The 18,513-nt window shown below is 47.3% G+C and overlaps 1 protein-coding gene across 2 annotated transcripts in view; it reads right to left on the bottom strand.

The window, feature by feature from the left end:
* The window catches only part of CA10 (carbonic anhydrase 10), a 318,945-nt gene that overhangs the window by 38,304 nt on the left and 262,128 nt on the right, over nucleotides 1-18,513 (bottom strand). For both annotated transcript variants that reach the window (XM_073606688.1, XM_073606689.1), the window contains exon 8: nucleotides 6,892-7,046. In XM_073606688.1, the coding sequence (XP_073462789.1) occupies nucleotides 6,892-7,046 (155 nt within the window). The remainder of the gene's footprint in view (nucleotides 1-6,891; nucleotides 7,047-18,513) is intronic.

Here is an 18,513-nt window from a genome sequence, read left to right as displayed (position 1 = left end):
TAGGGGGTGGCGAGGATAGGGGGGGTGCCCGGGTGCCCCTAATGGACGGGTCTCCCCTGCTCCACGCCCAAAATGACATCCACTAGGGGAAGTACTTGAAGAGTAGGAAATGTGTCAGTGAATTGAGCCCGCAGGGCATTGCGGAGCTGTAAGTAACGAAATAGCATATAATTGGGGAGGTCAAATTCCTCGAAGACCTGAAACGGCAAGGATGGCTTTTTAAATGATAAAAGTTGAAGCTTCTTGAGAAGAGATGTGTATTGTGAGCAACGTCAGCAATATATTCATGCAGACTTGTGAAGCTACTCAGATTTATGGCCACTGTGACTTTTTAAAACAAATGACAAATGTAGACTTCTTATTAAATACATGGAACAAATGGTGTCCGTCTGATCCTGTTTTGTGTTCACTCAATGATAAATTATGGATGAAAACAGACAGTAACTGAAGTATCAGAAAGTTTCCTAACATAATATCCAGAGAAACATCTAATATAGCCGGAGCTACACTTTGCCTTGCTGGATACAACCCTTTTTAGGATATGGGCTGGTAAATAATAAATTACCTGATAATCTTTTGCAATGTAAATTCTCTGCTCGGTGACAGATAGACAGGAGCCACAGGCAACAGCCTACTTTGCCGGGAGCGAATCTCGCACTGCAGACGATAGTTTTTTTTTTGTTGATTCAGCCTTAATGCCTTAATATCCTTACACTTTCCCTGTCGTATCGTACGGAGGTGCGATCAGATTTGATGCTTTTATCACAAACTCGATTTGACATGTGTGTCTTTAGCCGTTGAAGGAGATCTGACAGACCACAGCTAACGGTACAATGTCTCAGGGGTCAGTAGGCTGCCCCTTGCTTCATTATTTTTGTCTTTCCTAGCTAAGCAAGAATAAAATACAACCAATTATTCTTCCGGCTGTATGTGCTATATGCTTAAGTTATAAAGTGTGTTAAAGGTACACTCTGGTTAAAATAAAGCCTTGAGATACATGCAGAGATCCACAGCTCAGGTGGGAGAATCTTTCCACTGGACAAATATTAGTCGTGCTCTCCACAAATCTGGGCTTTATGGAAGAGTGACAAGAATTAAGCCATTGGTGAAAGAAAGCCATAAGAAGTCCCGTTTGCAGTCTGCGAGAAGCCATGTGGAGGACACAGCAAACATGTGGAAGAAGGTGCTCTGGTCAGATGAGACCAAAATTGAACTTTTTGGCCTAAAAGCAAAACGCTATGTGTGGCGTAAAATTAACACTCCACATCAGCCTGAACAAATCATCACCCCCGTGAAACACGGTGGTGGCAGCATCGTGTTGTGGGGATGATTTTCTTCAGCAGGGACAGGGAAGCTGGTCAGAGTTGATGGGAAGATGGATGGAGCCAAATACAGGGCAATCTTAGAAGAAAACCTGTTAGAGTCTTCAAAAGTCTTGAGACTGGGGCGGAGGTTCACCTTCCAGCAGGACAACGACCCTAAACATACAGCCAGAGCTACAATGGAATGGTTTAGATCAGGGGTCCTCAAACTACGGCCCACGGGCCACATGCGACCCGCCGAGGGCATTTATTCGGCCCACCCCACCCAGGGTCGGATTCCCGACAGGCCAGGCTCGGCTTGGGCAGGTCCACTCTGCTTCGGCAGGGAGCATATCCGCTCCGCTCAAGCCGCCTCCCCCACCCCAGTCATTGATGGAGGGCTCCATGTGCCGCGCTGCATGCTGGGAAGTGTAGTTTCCAGCACAGTCCCGCACGGATTCACGTCTTCCTCACGTGGCAGACAGGAGGCGCAGAGGGTGACAGCGAGACAGCGAGAAGTGAGGACCCCTGTCCATCCCACTGTCCCCCTGTCCACCCCACTGTCCACCCCACTGTCCCCCTGTCCCCGCCTCTGTCCCCCTGTCCACTCCTCTGTCCCCCTGTCCACCCCACTGTCCCCCTGTCCACCCCACTGTCCCCCTGTCCACCCCACTGTCCATCCCACTATCCCCCTGTCCATCCCTCTGTCCCCCTGTCCATCCCTCTGTCCATCCCACTGTCCCCCTGTCCATCCCTCTGTCCCCCTGTCCATCCCTCTGTCCCCCTGTCCACCCCTCTGTCCCCCTGTCCATCCCTCTGTCCCCCTGTCCATCCCTCTGTCCCCCTGTCCACCCCTCTGTCCCCCTGTCCACCCCTCTGTCCATCCCACTGTCCCCCTGTCCATCCCTCTGTCCCCCTGTCCATCCCACTGTCCCCCTGTCCACCCCTCTGTCCATCCTACTGTCCCCCTGTCCACCCCCCTGTCCACCCCACTGTCCCCCTGTCCACCCCACTGTCCCCCCCACTGTCCCCCCCTCTGTCCCCCTGTCCACCCCTCTGTCCCCCTGTCCACCCCTCTGTCCATCCCCCTGTCCACCCCTCTGTCCATCCCACTGTCCCCCTGTCCACCCCACTGTCCCCCTGTCCACCCCACTGTCCCCCCCTCTGTCCCCCTGTCCACCTCTCTGTCCCCCTGTCCACCCCTCTGTCCACCCCTCTGTCCATCCCTCTGTCCCCCTGTCCATCCCTCTGTCCCCCTGTTCACCCCTCTGTCCCCCTGTTCACCCCTCTGTCCCCCTGTCCACCCCTCTGTCCCCCTGTCCATCCCACAGTCCCCCTGTCCATCTCACAGTCCCCCTGTCCCCCTGTCCATCCCACAGTCCCTCTGTCCCCTTGTCCATCCCTCTGTCCCCCTGTCCATCCTTCTGTCCCCCTGTCCATCCCACAGTCCCCCTGTCCATCCCACAGTCCCCCTGTCCATCCCTCTCTCCATCCATCTGTCCCCCTGTCCATCCCACAGTCCCCCTGTCCATCCCACAGTCCCCCTGTCCATCCCTCTGTCCATCCCTCTGTCCCCCTGTCCATCCCACAGTCCCCCTGTCCATCCCTCTGTCCATCCCACAATCCCCCTGTCCATCCCTCTGTCCCCCTGTCCATCCCTCTTTCCCCCTGTCCATCCCACAGCCCCCCTGTCCATCCCACAGCCCCCCTGTCCATCCCACAGTCCCCCTGTCCATCCCACAGTCCCCCTGTCCATCCCACAGTCCCCCTTTCCATCCCACAGTCCCCCTCTCCACCCCACAGTCCCCCTGTCCATCCCACAGTCCCCCTGTCCATCCCTCTGTCCATCTCACAGTCCCCCTCTCCATCCCTCTGTCCCCCTCTCCATCCCACAGTCCCCCTGTCCATCCCACTGTCCATCCCACTGCCCCCTGTCCATCCCACAGTCCCCCTCTCCATCCTACTTTCCCCCTGTCCATCCCACTGTCCCCCTCTCCATCCCACTGTCCCCCTGTCCACCCCACTGTTCTCCTGTGCATCCCACTGTCCTTCTGACCACTCTGCAGTCCCCCCTCCACCCCACTGCCTCCCCCTGTGCATCCCGCTAGTGTGGGGTTCTTTGGGGTGCTGTGGTTAGGGTGGTTCACTTTGGGGTGCCTTAGATATGATGGACTGATTTGGAGTGTTGAGATAGAATGAGCCACAAGCTGGTCTAGGTAGGAGGAGGGCGGGACTTTTATCACAGCGCGTCCGAACTATAGTCCGGCCCTCTAACAGTTTGACCGATAGTGAACTGGCCCCCTGTTTAAAAAGTTTGAGGACCCCTGGCTTAGATCAAAGAATATTCATGTGTTAGAATGACCCAGTTAAAGTCCAGACCTAAATCCAATTGAGAATCTGTGGCAAGACTTGAAAATTGCTGTTCACAGACGCTCTCCATTCAATCGGACAGAGCACGAACAATTTTGCAAAGAAGAATGGGCAAAAATGTCACTCTCTAGATGTGCAAAGCTGGTAGAGACATCCCCAAAAAGACTTGCAGCTGTAATTACAGTGAAAGGCGGTTCTACAAAGTATTGATTTAGGGGGGCTGAATACAAATGTACCCCACACTTTTCACATATTTATTTGTAAAAAAAAAAAAAAATTGAAAACCATTTATCATTTTCCTTCCACTTCACAATTATGTGCCACTTTGTGTTGGTCTATCACATACATTCCCTATAAAATATATTTAAGCTTTTGGTTGTAACATGACAAAATGTGTATGAATACTTTTTTGAAGGCACTGTAAATACATTGATTTTGTTATGTTAAATGCCGTGTATCTTAAGAGCATGCCCACACACTGTGCATAGGGAAAGTACTATTGAGAGATGTTGAGATATGTCATACCTATATCTTTAGGAACAGAGCTCCAAGCTGCACCTAAAACATTTTGCAATAATATTAAAAGATGTTTCTCACTATAGGAACAAAGTAAAAAAAAAATAACGCTGGGTCATGATCTAGAGAGGGAAAGGGAGGTTGGGGGATACATTTAGGTAATGTTTGAACATACACTGTCGGCTATCTGGCTATTAACGTTCTCAGGGATTGGTTCCCATGGCGTGAGGATAATAAATAACATTCCAGCTGTATAGTGTATATATGTTAGAATGCTAATTATATAAGTAAATGTTAATTCATGAAGCTTAGAAATACCTTTTGAGTCCAGTCACATGATCAATGTCAAGAAACATGGTCTTTTCCCATTCAGAAGATGTTGAGGGTTAATGTCAGGAGACCATTCACCAACATCAGTTGATTGGCTGATCCCAACTGAAGGTTGTGCCCCAAGATCCTTCAGCAAAACCCATGTGACTAGTGCCTTGGTCATCATAGTAAACCAAACGACTGTTTCCTTCAGCAAAGGGCATTCTGCCATCTTTGACGTTCATCAACAATATACATTGTATGTAATGAAAAGGCATTTTTTGAAACTTTAGATCTGCCTATCCATATCACACAAGCATTTTTTTTTCGTTGGCAATGACTTGGAAGGGACTAACAAACCACTTATCTGCTATGAGGTCCTTCCCTTGCTAGCCAGACCAGCAAGATTTCCTCTTTACACTGAAAATAGTTCTTAATGACCTTGGTTGCATGTTTGGGGTCGTTGTCCTGCTGCAGATTGAATTTGGGGCCAATCACATGCCTCCCTGGTGCAATGGCATAATGGATAAGCATCTGCCTGTATTTCTCAGCACTCATCAGTCCAGAGCACCTACTGACATTTTTCTGCACCCCAGTTCCTATGTATTCATGCATAGTTGAGTCACCTGGCCTTGTTTCCACATTGGAGGTATGGCTTTTTGGCCACAATTTTTCCATGAAGTCCACTTCAGGCCAGACTTCTATGGACAGTAGATGGGTGTACCTGGGTCTCAATGGTTTCCGCCAGTTCTGTGGTGATGGCACTGCTGGACATCTTATGGTGTCAAAGAGAAGTAAGCATGATGTGTTTCATCTGCTGCATTAGGTTTCCTTGGCCAACTACTGCATCTATGGTCCTTAACATTGCCCGATCAATGCTGACCTCAATGCTGAGAAATACAGGCAGATCCATCATGCCATACAATCAGGGAGGCATGTGATTGGCAACAAATTTATTGTGCAGCAGGACAACAACCCCAAACATACAGCCAATGTCATTAAAAACTATCCTCAGCATGAAGAAAAACAAGGAGTCCTGGAAGTGATGGTTTGACCCCCACAGAGCCCTAATCATAACGCCAACAAGCCTGTCTGGAATTACATGAAGACTCAGAAGGATTTGAGGCAGCCTACATCTACAGAAAATATGTGGTTAGCTCTCCAAGATGTTTGGAACAACCTACCTGACAAGTTCCCTCAGGAACTGTGTGCAAGTATACCTAGAAGAATTAATGTTGGTTTGAAGCCAAAGGGTAGCCAGACCAAGTATTGATTTGATTTTGGTTTTTCTTCTGTTCACTCACTTTGCATTTTGTAAATTGATAACACTAAACATTTTTGAAAACATTCTTACTTTACAGAATTTCTTCACACCTGACTAAAACCTATGCACAATACTGTTCATGTCTTCTTGATGGCTTCGTTCCAGTCTTCTCTCTGTAAACGCGGAAGTGACGTCACAACGTCACTTCCTGTTTACTCGGCTGCCAATGGCGCCGTTTTAAAAAAAAATATACAGTATTCAGAATCGCCGTTTTCGGCGATCTGAATACTTTGAAGTGCAAAGGAGGGATTTGGGGTCTTTTAGACCCCCGATCCCTCCATAAAGAGTACCTGTCACCACCTATTACTGTCACAAGGGATGTTTACATTCCTTGTGACAGCAATAAAAGTGATCAAAAATAAAAAAAAAAAAAAAACACAATGTAAAAAAATAAAAATATATGAAATAAAAAAAAAATTTTTTTAAAGCGCCCCCCCGTCCCCGCGAGCTCGCGCAGCAAAGAAAAAACATACAGAAGTCGCGCCCGCATATGTAAATGGTGTTCTAATCACACATGTGAGATATCGCCGTGATCGTCAGAGCGAGAGCAATAATTCTAGCACTAGACCTCCTCTGCAGCTCTAACCTGGTAACCGTTATTTTTTTTTAATTGTCGCCTATGGAGATTTTTAGGTACCGTAGTTTGTCTCCATTCCACGAGTGTGCGCAATTTTAAAGCGTGACATGTTTGGTATCTATTTACTCGGCGTAACATCATCTTTCACATTATACAAAAAAATTGGGCTAACTTTACTGTTTCGTTTTTTTTTAAATTCATGAAAGTGTCTTTTTCCCCAAAAAAGTTACGTTTAAAAGACCGCTGCACAAATACCGTGTAACATAAAATATTGCAACAATCGCCATTTTATTCTCTAGATTCTCTGCTAAAAAAATATACATAATGTTTGGGGGTTCTAAGTACTTTTCTAGCAAAAAATACAGATTTTAACTTGTAAACACCAAATGTCAGAAATAGGCTTAGTCACGAAAGGGATAATATAGTAGAAAACATTCATCCAGCCTGGAATACACACCTAGTGCACACCAGTAATCATACTTGATGCGGCTCACCTGCATTCTGGTAATATAGATGGGTTTGTTCATGATGATCCAACTCGCTGTCTCATAACATGGCGGTATGGTCATTGACCCATCGTAGGTGATGAAACTAGCAGTTTCAGGATAAAGCTCTTCTATATTTAGCCCCTGTAGTAAATAGGCATCATCTAAGGATATATTGTGGAGAAAACAACATTCAGTAACCAAAGATTAAAGGAGGAAAGAAAAGGAGAATATATGCATAGCAACACATCTGCATTATTGGTTATTGAAAGATAAAGTTCTGTTTTATAGAAATGTGTTGGAGTAGATCCAGTGCTTCATACAAGTGCATTCAAGTGATTAGATATAAACTACATGGCCAAAAATGTGTGGGCATCTGAACATTAGACCCATGTGACCTTGTTGGACATTCCATTCCAAAACCATTAATGTCTTCTCCAAGAAGAAGTTTCCATGGTTCAGATGCACAAATATTAAACAAAAATTACGATACATGTACTATACCATAAATCTGTTGACATCCAACCATCACTCCTAAACCATGCCCATCACTATGGAATTGGTAATCCATTTGCGGCTATAACAACCTCCACTCTTCTGGTTAGACTTTCCACAACATTTTGGAGGTTGTCTATGGGAATCTGTGGCCATTCAGCCAAAAGGGAATTTTTGAGGTCAGGTATTGATGTTGGATGAGAAGACCTGGCTCACAATTTGCATTCCAATTCATCCCAAAGGTGTTCAGTAGGGATGAGATGAAGGCCACTCGAGATCCTCCACACCACACTGAACAAACCATGTCTTTATGGAGTTGGCTTTGTACACAGGGGGGCAGTCATGTTGGAACAGAAAAGGGCCTTCACCAAATTGTTGCCACAAGGTTGGAAGGGCGCAATTGTCTAATATGTGTACACACGATCGGACTTGCTGACGTCGGACTTTTGTTGCCGCCAAGTTTGTCTGTTCGCACAGCCAACATTTGTCCGATGAAAACCGAAAAAGTTTGTCCGATGGAGCGTACACACGGTCGTATGTTGCCTTAAAACAGCTAATTTCCATGTTTGTTGTCAAAAAGTCCGATCGTGTGTATTGGCCTTAATGCCGCGTACACACGGTCGGATTTTCCAACGGGAAATGTTGGATGTGAGCTTGTTGCCGGAAAGTTCGGCTGTGTGTACGCTCCATCGAACATTTGCCGTCGGACTTTCCGCCAACAAATGTTGGCTAGCAGGTTCTCAAAATTTCCTAATCGTGTGTACACAAGTCCGACGCACAAAAGTTCACGCATGCTCGGAATCAAGCGGAAGGAGCCGCACTGGCTATTGAACTTCCTTTCTCTCGGCTCGTCGTACGTCTTGTACGTCACCGCGTCACCACGTTCCCACGTTCGGAATTGTTGGCCAACATTTGTGCGACCGTGTGTATGCAAGACAAGTTTGAGCCAACATCCTTCGGAAAAAAATCCACGGTTTTGTTGGCGGAAAGTCCGATCGTGTGTACGAGGCATAAGAATAAGATACTAACAATAAAAAGGTTGCCGGTTTTTCATGAATTTGGTTCTAGACTTCCGTCGACATACACACCACCAGAAATGTGACGCAAACACTTTATTGAATCGCCCCCAGAGTGTACTGACGAGCGAGAAAGCTTTTTTTTTTTTTTTAGAAGGTCATGGGTGCCACATATGTCTCTGACAATTCCACTTTAAAATCAGATGTTAGAACAGATGTTGGAGCATATTTTCCTTCCACCCGTAAATCCAGATAATGGTCATAATTATGTACAAATATACACATTTAGGTAGAGGCTCAGTAATTACTGAGTTGGAACAGAGACCGTGAATTAAGGAAATGTATAACACTGCTAATTATATTCTAGTTTTTACAGCTCCTTATATGAGACTCGTGCTGTGCTATTGACGAGTGACTCATTTTGTTTTTATTGTGAATATGTTGCTCCCTCCTCTCCTATCTATTGTAGCTTCTGTAGACGACTCATTCTTCATACGGCTTTTCTTATTCCTTTCACTTTTAAAGGGATCTCATAGGCCTTTTAATAAATCCACTTACACTGCGTTACTTTAACCACTTCAGCCCCCGGAAGGATTCGCCCCCTTGCTGACCAGAGCACTTTTTGCGATTCGGCACTGCGTCGCTTTAACTGACAACTGGGCGGTCGTGCGACGTTGTACCCAAACAAAATTGACGTCCCTTTCCCCCCCCCCACAAATAGAGATTACTTTTGGTGGTATTTGATCACCTCTGCGTTTTTTATTTTTTGCGTTATAAATCAAAAAATTACTGACAATTTTGAAAAAAAATAACATTTTTTACTTTCTGCTATAAAACAAATTCAATAAAAAAAAATTTAAAAAATCTAATTTTTTTAAGCCAATATGTATTCTGCTACATATTTTTGGTAAAAAATCCCAATAAGCGTATATTGATTGGTTATAGCGTCTGCAAACTATGGGATATTTTTATGGAATTTTTATGTATTTTTTTTGTTTTTTTACTGGTAATGGCGGCGATCTGCGACTTATCCCGGGACTGCAATATTGTGGCAGACAAATTGGACACAGACTGACGCTTTTGACACTTTTTTGGTGACCTGTGACACTAATACAGTGATCAGTGCTAGAAATGTGCACTGTCACTGTACTAATGACACTGGCTGGGAAGGGGGTTAACATCAGGGTAGAGCTGCACGGTTCTGGCCAAAATGAGAATCACAATTTTTTTGCTTAGAATAAAAAGATCACGATTCCATCAAGATTCTCGCGGCATTAAATCTTTCCCATTATACAAAAAAAATTGGGCTAACTTTACTGGTTAGTTTTTTTTTTTTTTTTAATGCATTAAAGTAATTTTTTCCCAAAAAATTGCATTTGATAGACCGCTGCGCAAATACAGTGTGACATAAAATATTGCAACAACCATCATTTTATTCTCTAGGGTCTCTACTAAAAAAATATATACAATGTTTGGGGGTTCTAAGTAATCTTCTAGTAAAAAAAAAATGATTTTAACTTGAAACCAACAAATGTTAGAAAAAGGTTTAGTGTTTAAGTGGTTAAACTTCCTCATTTACACACCAAAGTGTATTCCTCTGATCTAAAGGACAAATTGTTACAATGTTTATACTTAAGTTCCACTGCTAAAGAATGTTGTGATTCTTGGCAGACTGCCCATTTTTTTCCCCTTTCTTTTGAGGGCTGTTGTCTTTAGCAGAGCAGAGAGAATTCTCAGCATAGAAAGAATCGGGAAATACTTTGTCAAAATCGCAAGGGGGACAAAAATTGCGATAACGATTCTTAACGAATAATCATGCAGCTTTACATTAGGGGCGAGCAAAGGGTTAGCTGTGTGCCTAGCCAGTGTTTTAGTGTAATGTGGTGCTTTTACTAGTGCAAGGCGTGGATCCATGCCCCTGCTTTGCAGGAACACAGGATCCATGCCTTCCTTACTGACAGAACAGCAATCTGCCTTGTTTACATAGGCAGAAAGTTGTTCTGCCTGTGTACCGAACGTTCAGTGGGTGCCAGCAGACATCAAGTCTATGGGACCTACTGATTGGCTCCCGCTGAGTCACAGCGGGAGCGAGCCGGCGGAAGCACGCACTCGCGCCGCTGCCCAGAAGTGCAGGATCACGTATATATAAGTGACACTGCATAGCATGGCCTCCAAGTAGCAGTAAAACTACTATAGGGGAGTCGGCAAGTGGTCAAATCTTTTCCGTTACATGCATCAATCTCAGTAGCAAGACAGGTTTGTCCAGTGCCAAGGCATGGATGGGGCACAGCGCCCCCCTTCTCTAATAATGTAGGCTGTAGAGTGGGTGTACCGACCTGTGCCCATTCTGTGCCCCCTTGCTCCTGCTGCCTATGGTTGTCGGATGCGTGGCCAATTGCTTTCTTTCTAGCAACGAGAAGGAAGTTGTGCATACTCTGTGTATTTTGCATGTCAGCTGTGATGGATGGGGTGGATGTAGGAGCACAGTGCTGCCAGAGCGGACATGAAGCCACGGACCACTGATCTGTAGCATGAGGTCAGGGGGTACCCCCCCCACACACACACACCTATGGCAGCTTCCCTTCCTGCCCACCCCTTGTCCCAGACTGGTCTATTTGATACTCCAAAGACATGCTGGTAGGTTAATTGGATCCTGTCTAAATTGTCCCTAGTATGTATGAATGTGAGTTAGGGACCTTAGATTGTAAGCTCCTTGAGGGTAGGGACTGATGTGAATGTAAAATGTGTATGTAAAGCGCTGCGTAAATTGACGGCGCTATATAAGTACCTGAAATAAATAAAAAATAAATAAATAAATTTGATCAGCTTTGGGGTAATCATTATGGTTTTTGTTAACTTAAAACTAAAGGCAAAATTAAAGGGGGGCGGGGGGATGCGTGGATAGAGTAGAGAGAAATTTCTGGAAAGCTTGGTCTGCATGTAATATGCAAAAAAAAAGTATATACTATATTGCCAAAAGTATTGGGACGCCTGCCTTTACACGCACATGAACTTTATTGGCATCCCAGTCTTAGTCTGTAGGGTTCAATATTGAGTTGGCCCACCCTTTGCAGCTATAACAGCTTCAACTCTTCTGGGAAGGCTGTCCACAAGGTTTAGGAGTGTGTCTATGGGAATGTTTGACCATTCTTCCAGAAGAGCATTTGTGAGGTCAGGCACTGATGTTGGACAAAAAGGCCTGGCTCTCCGCTCTAATTCATCCCAAAGGTGTTCTATCAGACTGAGGTCAGGACTTTGTGCAGGCCAGTCAAGTTCCTCCACCCCAAACTCGCTCATCCATGTCTTTATGGACCTTGCTTTGTACACTGGTCCAAATCATTTGGTGGAGGGGGGGATTATGGTGTGGGGTTGTTTTTCAGGGGTTGGGTTTGGCCCCTTAGTTCCAGTGAAGGGAACACTTAAGGCGTCAGCATACCAAGACATTTTGGACAATTTCATGATCCCAACTTTGTGGGAACAGTTTGGGGATGGCCCCTTCCTGTTCCAACATGACTGCACAAAGCAAGGTCTATAAAGACATGGATGAGCGTGCCTATTACAGTGTATATAGGAAGTGCCGGTTATCGGGTATTCCGCTCCTCACACTGACAGCACGTGAGTAGAGGAAAGCTAATAAGCTGCTTTCCCAACTGGGGGGGATCTGCATTGATGCATTGATTATCAGTGCAGCTCCATCAGCGATGCCCACCAGTAATGCCAACCAATGCCCATCAGTGCTGCCTTTCAGTGCCCATCAGTGATGCCTGTCAGTGCCTCCTCATCAGTGCCGCCTATCAGTGACGTCTATTAGTGCCCATCAGTGCCACCCATCAGTGCTGCCTACCAGTGCCCATCAGTGCTGCATATTAGTGCCTCCTCATTAGGGATGAGCTTCGTGTTCGAGTCGAACCCATGTTCGACTCGAACATCGGCTGTTCGATCGTTCGCCGAATTGCGAACGTTATGGGCCGTTCGCGCTAAATTCGTGTGGCGCGTCACGGCCCATAATTCACTGCGGCATCGCAGTGCATTGCTGGCTGATGATTGGCCAAGCATGCACTATGACCCGCATGCTTGGCCAATCACAGCGCCGTCAGTAGAGAGAGCTGTAATTGGCCAAAGCCAGGGTGGCTTTGGCCAATTATGGCTCAGGGGATTTAGTACACACCCCACACTATATAAGGCCGCCTGCACGGCGGCCCTGTGTAGTGTGTGTTCCGGTGTGCTGAGAGATAGAGAGAGAGAGAGACAGTGTCATTTGATTTGAGTTAGATAGATTAGGCAGAACAGTCAGTCAGTTAGCTGCACTTACAGTGTATTGTGTATATATATGCATCCCAGGTGTTGCATATATATATATACACTGTATTCAGTTTAGCTAGATCCGTTCCTGTTATCTTCTATCTAGACTATTTACATTTAATGCAGTGCGTCCTGCTCACAGTGTTCAGCTAGATCCGTTCCTGCTATTTACATTTAGTGCAGTGCGTCCTGCTCACAGTGTTCAGCTAGATCCGTTCCTGTTATCTTCTAGACTATTTACATTTAGTGCAGTGCGTCCTGCTCACAGTGTTCAGCTAGATCCGTTCCTGCAATTTACATTTAGTGCAGTGCGTCCTGCTCACAGTGTTCAGCTAGATCCGTTCCTGCTATTTACATTTAGTGCAGTGCGTCCTGCTCACAGTGTTCAGCTAGATCCGTTCCTGCTATTTACATTTAGTGCAGTGCGTCCTGCTCACAGTGTTCAGCTAGATCCGTTCCTGCTATTTACATTTAGTGCAGTGCGTCCTGCTCACAGTGTTCAGCTAGATCCGTTCCTGTTATCTTCTAGACTATTTACATTTAGTGCAGTGCGTCCTGCTCACAGTGTTCAGCTAGATCCGTTCCTGCAATTTACATTTAGTGCAGTGCGTCCTGCTCACAGTGTTCAGCTAGATCCGTTCCTGCTATTTACATTTAGTGCAGTGCGTCCTGCTCACAGTGTTCAGCTAGATCTGTTCCTGCTATTTACATTTAGTGCAGTGCGTCCTGCTCACAGTGTTCAGCTAGATCCGTTCCTGCTATTTACATTTAGTGCAGTGCGTCCTGCTCACAGTGTTCAGCTAGATCCGTTCCTGTTAAATTCCTACTGACCGGCAGGCTTGTCTGGTTACAGTATATAAAGCTACCTGAAGAAAATTACAGGTGTTCTATTTGATCCTATTAGTACCACGGTCAGGCAGCTAGACTATTTACATTTAGTACAGTGCGTCCTGCTCACAGTGTTCAGCTAGATCCGTTCCTGTTATCTTCCTACTGACAGGCAGGCTTGTCTGGTTACAGTATATAAAGCTACCTGAAGAAAATTACAGGTGTTCTATTTGATCCTATTAGTACCACGGTCAGGCAGCTAGACTATTTACATTTAGTACAGTGCGTCCTGCTCACAGTATACAGCTAGATCCGTTCCTGTTATCTTCCTACTGACAGGCAGGCTTGTCTGGTTACAGTATATAAAGCTACCTGAAGAAAATTACAGGTGTTCTATTTGATCCTATTAGTACCACGGTCAGGCAGCTAGACTATTTACATTTAGTACAGTGCGTCCTGCTCACAGTGTTCAGCTAGATCCGTTCCTGTTATCTTCCTACTGACAGGCAGGCTTGTCTGGTTACAGTATATAAAGCTACTTGAAGAAAATTACAGGTGTTCTATCCCAGCTTAGTGCAGCTACAGGCCATTAGTATGTCTGGAAGGCCAAGAAGGAGAGGCAGACAGTCACAAGCCAATAAGAGAGGGCAAGCAGGCTCTGTGTCTAGTGCTGGTCGTGGAGACGGTGCATCCTCATCAGCACGTGGCCATGGGACACGCTTGGCCTTTTTTTCGGCAGCTGGCCATGTTGAGCCGCAACATGCGGAAGACTTGGTCGAGTGGATGACCAAGCCGTCCTCATCCTCCTCATCCTCTCTCACCCATGCCCAGGGTGCTTTGTCTGGCAAAGCAGCGGCCTCTTCCCTCAGCTCAATGTCATCAGTGACTCCTTCCCTAGCTCCACCATGTCCTCATGAGGATTCCCTCGAACTGTTTGACCACAGTGTTGGGTACATGCTCCAGGAGGATGCCCAGCGTTTGGAAGGCTCTGATGACGATACTGAGCTCGATGAAGGCAGTAACATGAGCGCGGACAGAGGGGGTGCCCAAGAAGGACAGCAATCTGGCAGTCATGCTCCCCCTGCTGCAGCATACTGCCAGGTTTGCTCCAGTGATGAGGAGGGAGGGGATGATGAGGTCACTGACTCAACGTGGGTGCCTGATAGGAGAGAGGAGGAGGAGGAGGAGGAGGAGGAGGAGGAGGAGGAGGAGGAGGCGGCAGCACATCACCAACGAGGCAGGATGCCCTCCAGGGGCCAGCCTAAGGGCAGCACATTGACTGCATCACACCCCAAAGCTCCACATGTGCAGGGCGCTGCAGTCTCTGCGCGTTATTCAAAAAGTTCTTTGGTGTGGGCCTTTTTTGAGACGAGTGCATCAGATCGCACCGCTGCTATTTGCAACATATGTCTCAAGCGTATCTCGCGTGGCCAAAATATCTCCCGCTTGGGTACCACATGCTTGACCAGACATATGTTGACCTGCCATGCAGTTCGTTGGCAAGCGTATCTAAAAGACCCACACCAAAGAACAAAGAGGATCTCTCCTTGCTCCTCATCAGCTGAGATTTCCAACCCCACTAGACCTTCAGTCCTCTCTGAGACCTGCAGTGAGAGGAATGAAGGTGTAGAATTAGGTGTGTCACAGCCAAGTACTTGTGGGCAATCTGCTTTTGGTACACCGACGTCAGATTGTACCAGGCAAATTTCCCTGCCCCAGCTGCTGCACCGCCGAAAGAAGTTTGCTCCCAGCCATCCACATGCCCAGCGGTTGAATGCTAGCTTGGCAAAATTGCTAGCACTTCAACTGCTGCCTTTTCAGTTGGTAGACTCTGCCCCCTTCCGTGAGTTTGTGGAATGTGCGGTTCCTCAGTGGCAGGTACCCAAACGCCACTTTTTCTCACGGAAGGCGATTCCGGCTCTCTACCGGCATGTGGAAGGCAATGTCCATGCCTCGCTGGACAGGGCGGTCAGCGGTAAGGTGCATATTACCGCTGACTCATGGTCCAGCAGGCATGGACAGGGACGTTACCTAAGTTTCACGGCGCATTGGGTGACTCTGCTGGCAGCTGGGAAGGATGCAGGACAAGGTGCAGTAGTGTTGGAGGTTGTTCCGCCACCACGCCTCCAAAATGCTGATTGTGACACACCTCTCTCCTCCACCCCCTCCTCTTCTTCTTCCTCCATGGCCTCTTCCTCGGAACCAGCGGTGCTCCGTAGGCGTTCAAGGGGCTACGCAAGTACGCAGGCCAAAAGATGCCATGCGGTGCTTGAGCTGGTGTGCTTGGGGGACAGGAGCCACACTGGGGCAGAGGTTCTGTCAGCTCTGCAGGGGCAGGTTCAGAGGTGGTTGACGCCACGCCAACTTAAGGCAGGAATGGTGGTTTGCGACAATGGCACCAACCTCCTCTCTGCCCTCCGACAGGGACAAATGACCCATGTGCCCTGTTTGGCTCACGTCCTTAACTTGGTGGTGCAGCGGTTCTTGGGCAGGTACCCGGGCTTACAGGATGTCCTGAGGCAGGCCAGGAAAGTCTGTGTGCATTTCCGCCGGTCATATAATGCCAGTGCTCGGCTGACGGACCTCCAAAAGGAGTTTAACCTGCCCAAGAACCGCCTAATCTGTGACATGCCCACCAGGTGGAACTCAACGTTGGCCATGCTGCAGCGGCTGCACACGCAGCAGAGGGCCATCAATGAGTACCTGTGCGACTATGGCACCAGGACAGGGTCAGGGGAGCTTGGTTTTTTTTCCCCACGCCAGTGGGCCATGATCAGGGATGCATGCACTGTCCTGTCACCATTCGAGGAGGCCACGAGGATGGTGAGCAGTGACAGTGCATGCATCAGTGACACTGTCCCCCTTGTCCACCTGTTGGAGCACACGCTGCGTGGAATAATGGACAGGGCACTTGAGGCAGAACAGAGGCAGGAAGAGGAGGACTTCCTTAGCTCTCAAGGCCCCCTTTATCCAGACAGTGTTCCTGCGTGCCCGCCGATCACACAGGAAGAGGACGAGGAGGAAGAGGAGGAGGAGGAAGATTGTGTCAGTATGGAGGTGGAGCCTGGCACTCAGCATCAGCAGCAGTCTTTAAGGGATCAGTCCCAAGAAACACATGGACTTGTACGTGGCTGGGAGGAGGTGGCTGCGGACCATGTCGTTCTTAGTGACCCAGAGGACTCCGGACCGAATGCCTCAGCAAACCTACGCTGCATGGCCTCCCTGATCCTGCAAAGCCTGCGTAAGGATCCTCGTATTCGTGGTATCAAGGAGAAGGACCAATACTGGCTAGCAACCCTCCTTGATCCACGTTACAAGGGTAAGGTTGCGGACCTTATCTTGCCATCGCAGAGGGAGCAGAGGATGAAACATCTTCGGGAGGCCTTGCAGAAAGGTCTGTGCAACGCGTTCCCAGAGACTGGGAGGTTACAAACTCCTGTTTCTGGACAACGTGTTGCTGAGGCTTCGGTCAGTCAAAGAAGGAGCGGTGGAGAAGGTGGCCGTCTGACCGATGCGTTCAGACAATTTTTTGGTCCGCAGCCCCAAGGTATGATCGGTTCCAGCAACCATCGCCAGCGTCTGTTTTACATGGTGCAGGAATACCTAGGGGCAAGATCAGACTTGGACACCTTTCCCACCGAAAATCCTCTGGGTTACTGGGTCTTGAGGATGGATCACTGGCCAGAGCTTGCACAGTATGCAATTGAGCTACTGGCCTGTCCTGCATCCAGCGTTCTTTCGGAACGCACATTCAGTGCTGCTGGAGGCGTGGTAACCGATCACAGGGTGCGTCTGTCCACCGACTCGGTCGATCGGCTGACCTTCATAAAAATGAATGAGTCTTGGATCACCACCAGCTACCAAGCACCTGATGCTGATGTAACCGAATAATTTTTTTTGAAATCTCAGATCCCTTCAAAGACTGCCTATGCTGATGCTGAGTGACTATCCCTGAGTAATTATCCTCTTCCTCCTCAATCATCACGCTGATAGCTTGTAAGAACATTTTTGGTTCTGGGCGCCACCACCAGTGCCTAAGGCACAATTTTTCAGCCCCTGTTTAACAGGGGCGTGTAATTACAATTTTTGATGTAATACTTTGCAGCAGGGCCCGTTCCTGCATTCCAACTAGAGTGTCTGTGAGGGGTTGCAGTGTTGTGGCACCAGCACCAGTGCCTAGGGCCCAATTTTTCTGCCCCTGTCTAACAGGGGCGTGTAATTACAATTTTTGATGCAATACTTTGCAGCAGGGCTCGTTCCTGCGTTCCAACTAGAGTGTCTGTGAGGGGTTGCAGTGTTGTGGCACCAGCACCAGTGCCTAAGGCCCAATTTTTCTGCCCCTGTCTAACAGGGGCGTGTAATTACAATTTTTGAAGCAATAATTTGCAGCAGGGCTCGTTCCTGCGTTCCAACTAGAGTGTCTGTGAGGGGTTGCAGTGTTGTGGCACCAGCACCAGTGCCTAAGGCCTAATTTTTCAGCTCCTGTTCAACAGGGGCATGTAATTACAATTCTTGATCTAATATTTCACAGCAGGGCCCTGTGAGGGCTTACAGTGTTGTGGCCACAGCAACACCTAAGGCCCAAATTTCTGCTGAGTATATAGGGCAGGACCCTACTTTCAAACATCTAACTTACAAACGACTCCTACTTGCAAACGGAAGGAGACAACAGGAAGTGAGATGAAATCTACCCCTAGGAAGGGAAATTCTCTCCTGTAAGAGTTAATATGGGAAAACAATTTCTCCTTTCCACTGATGCTTTCCAATCCTTGTTCCACAAAAAAACCCAAATTTTCAAAAAACATTTTTCATTGGGACAAAAAAGTGAGGTGAAATCTTCTGAAGAGGAGGAAAGACAGCAAAACAAATGTCACAGGGGTGATAACCCTTCCCTATGTTTTCCAAAAAGCTTAGAAAAGATTTTTTGGCTGGAGCTAAACACGTTAAAAATGTTCAAAATTACAAACAGATTCTACTTAACAACAAACCT

Source organism: Aquarana catesbeiana, linkage group LG12 (assembly GCF_042186555.1).
Source record: "Aquarana catesbeiana isolate 2022-GZ linkage group LG12, ASM4218655v1, whole genome shotgun sequence".
In the NCBI taxonomy this organism is placed as follows: Eukaryota; Metazoa; Chordata; class Amphibia; order Anura; family Ranidae; genus Aquarana; species Aquarana catesbeiana.
The sequence above is the reverse complement of the archived record's forward strand: the minus strand, read 5'-3'. Positions and strand labels throughout refer to the sequence as shown.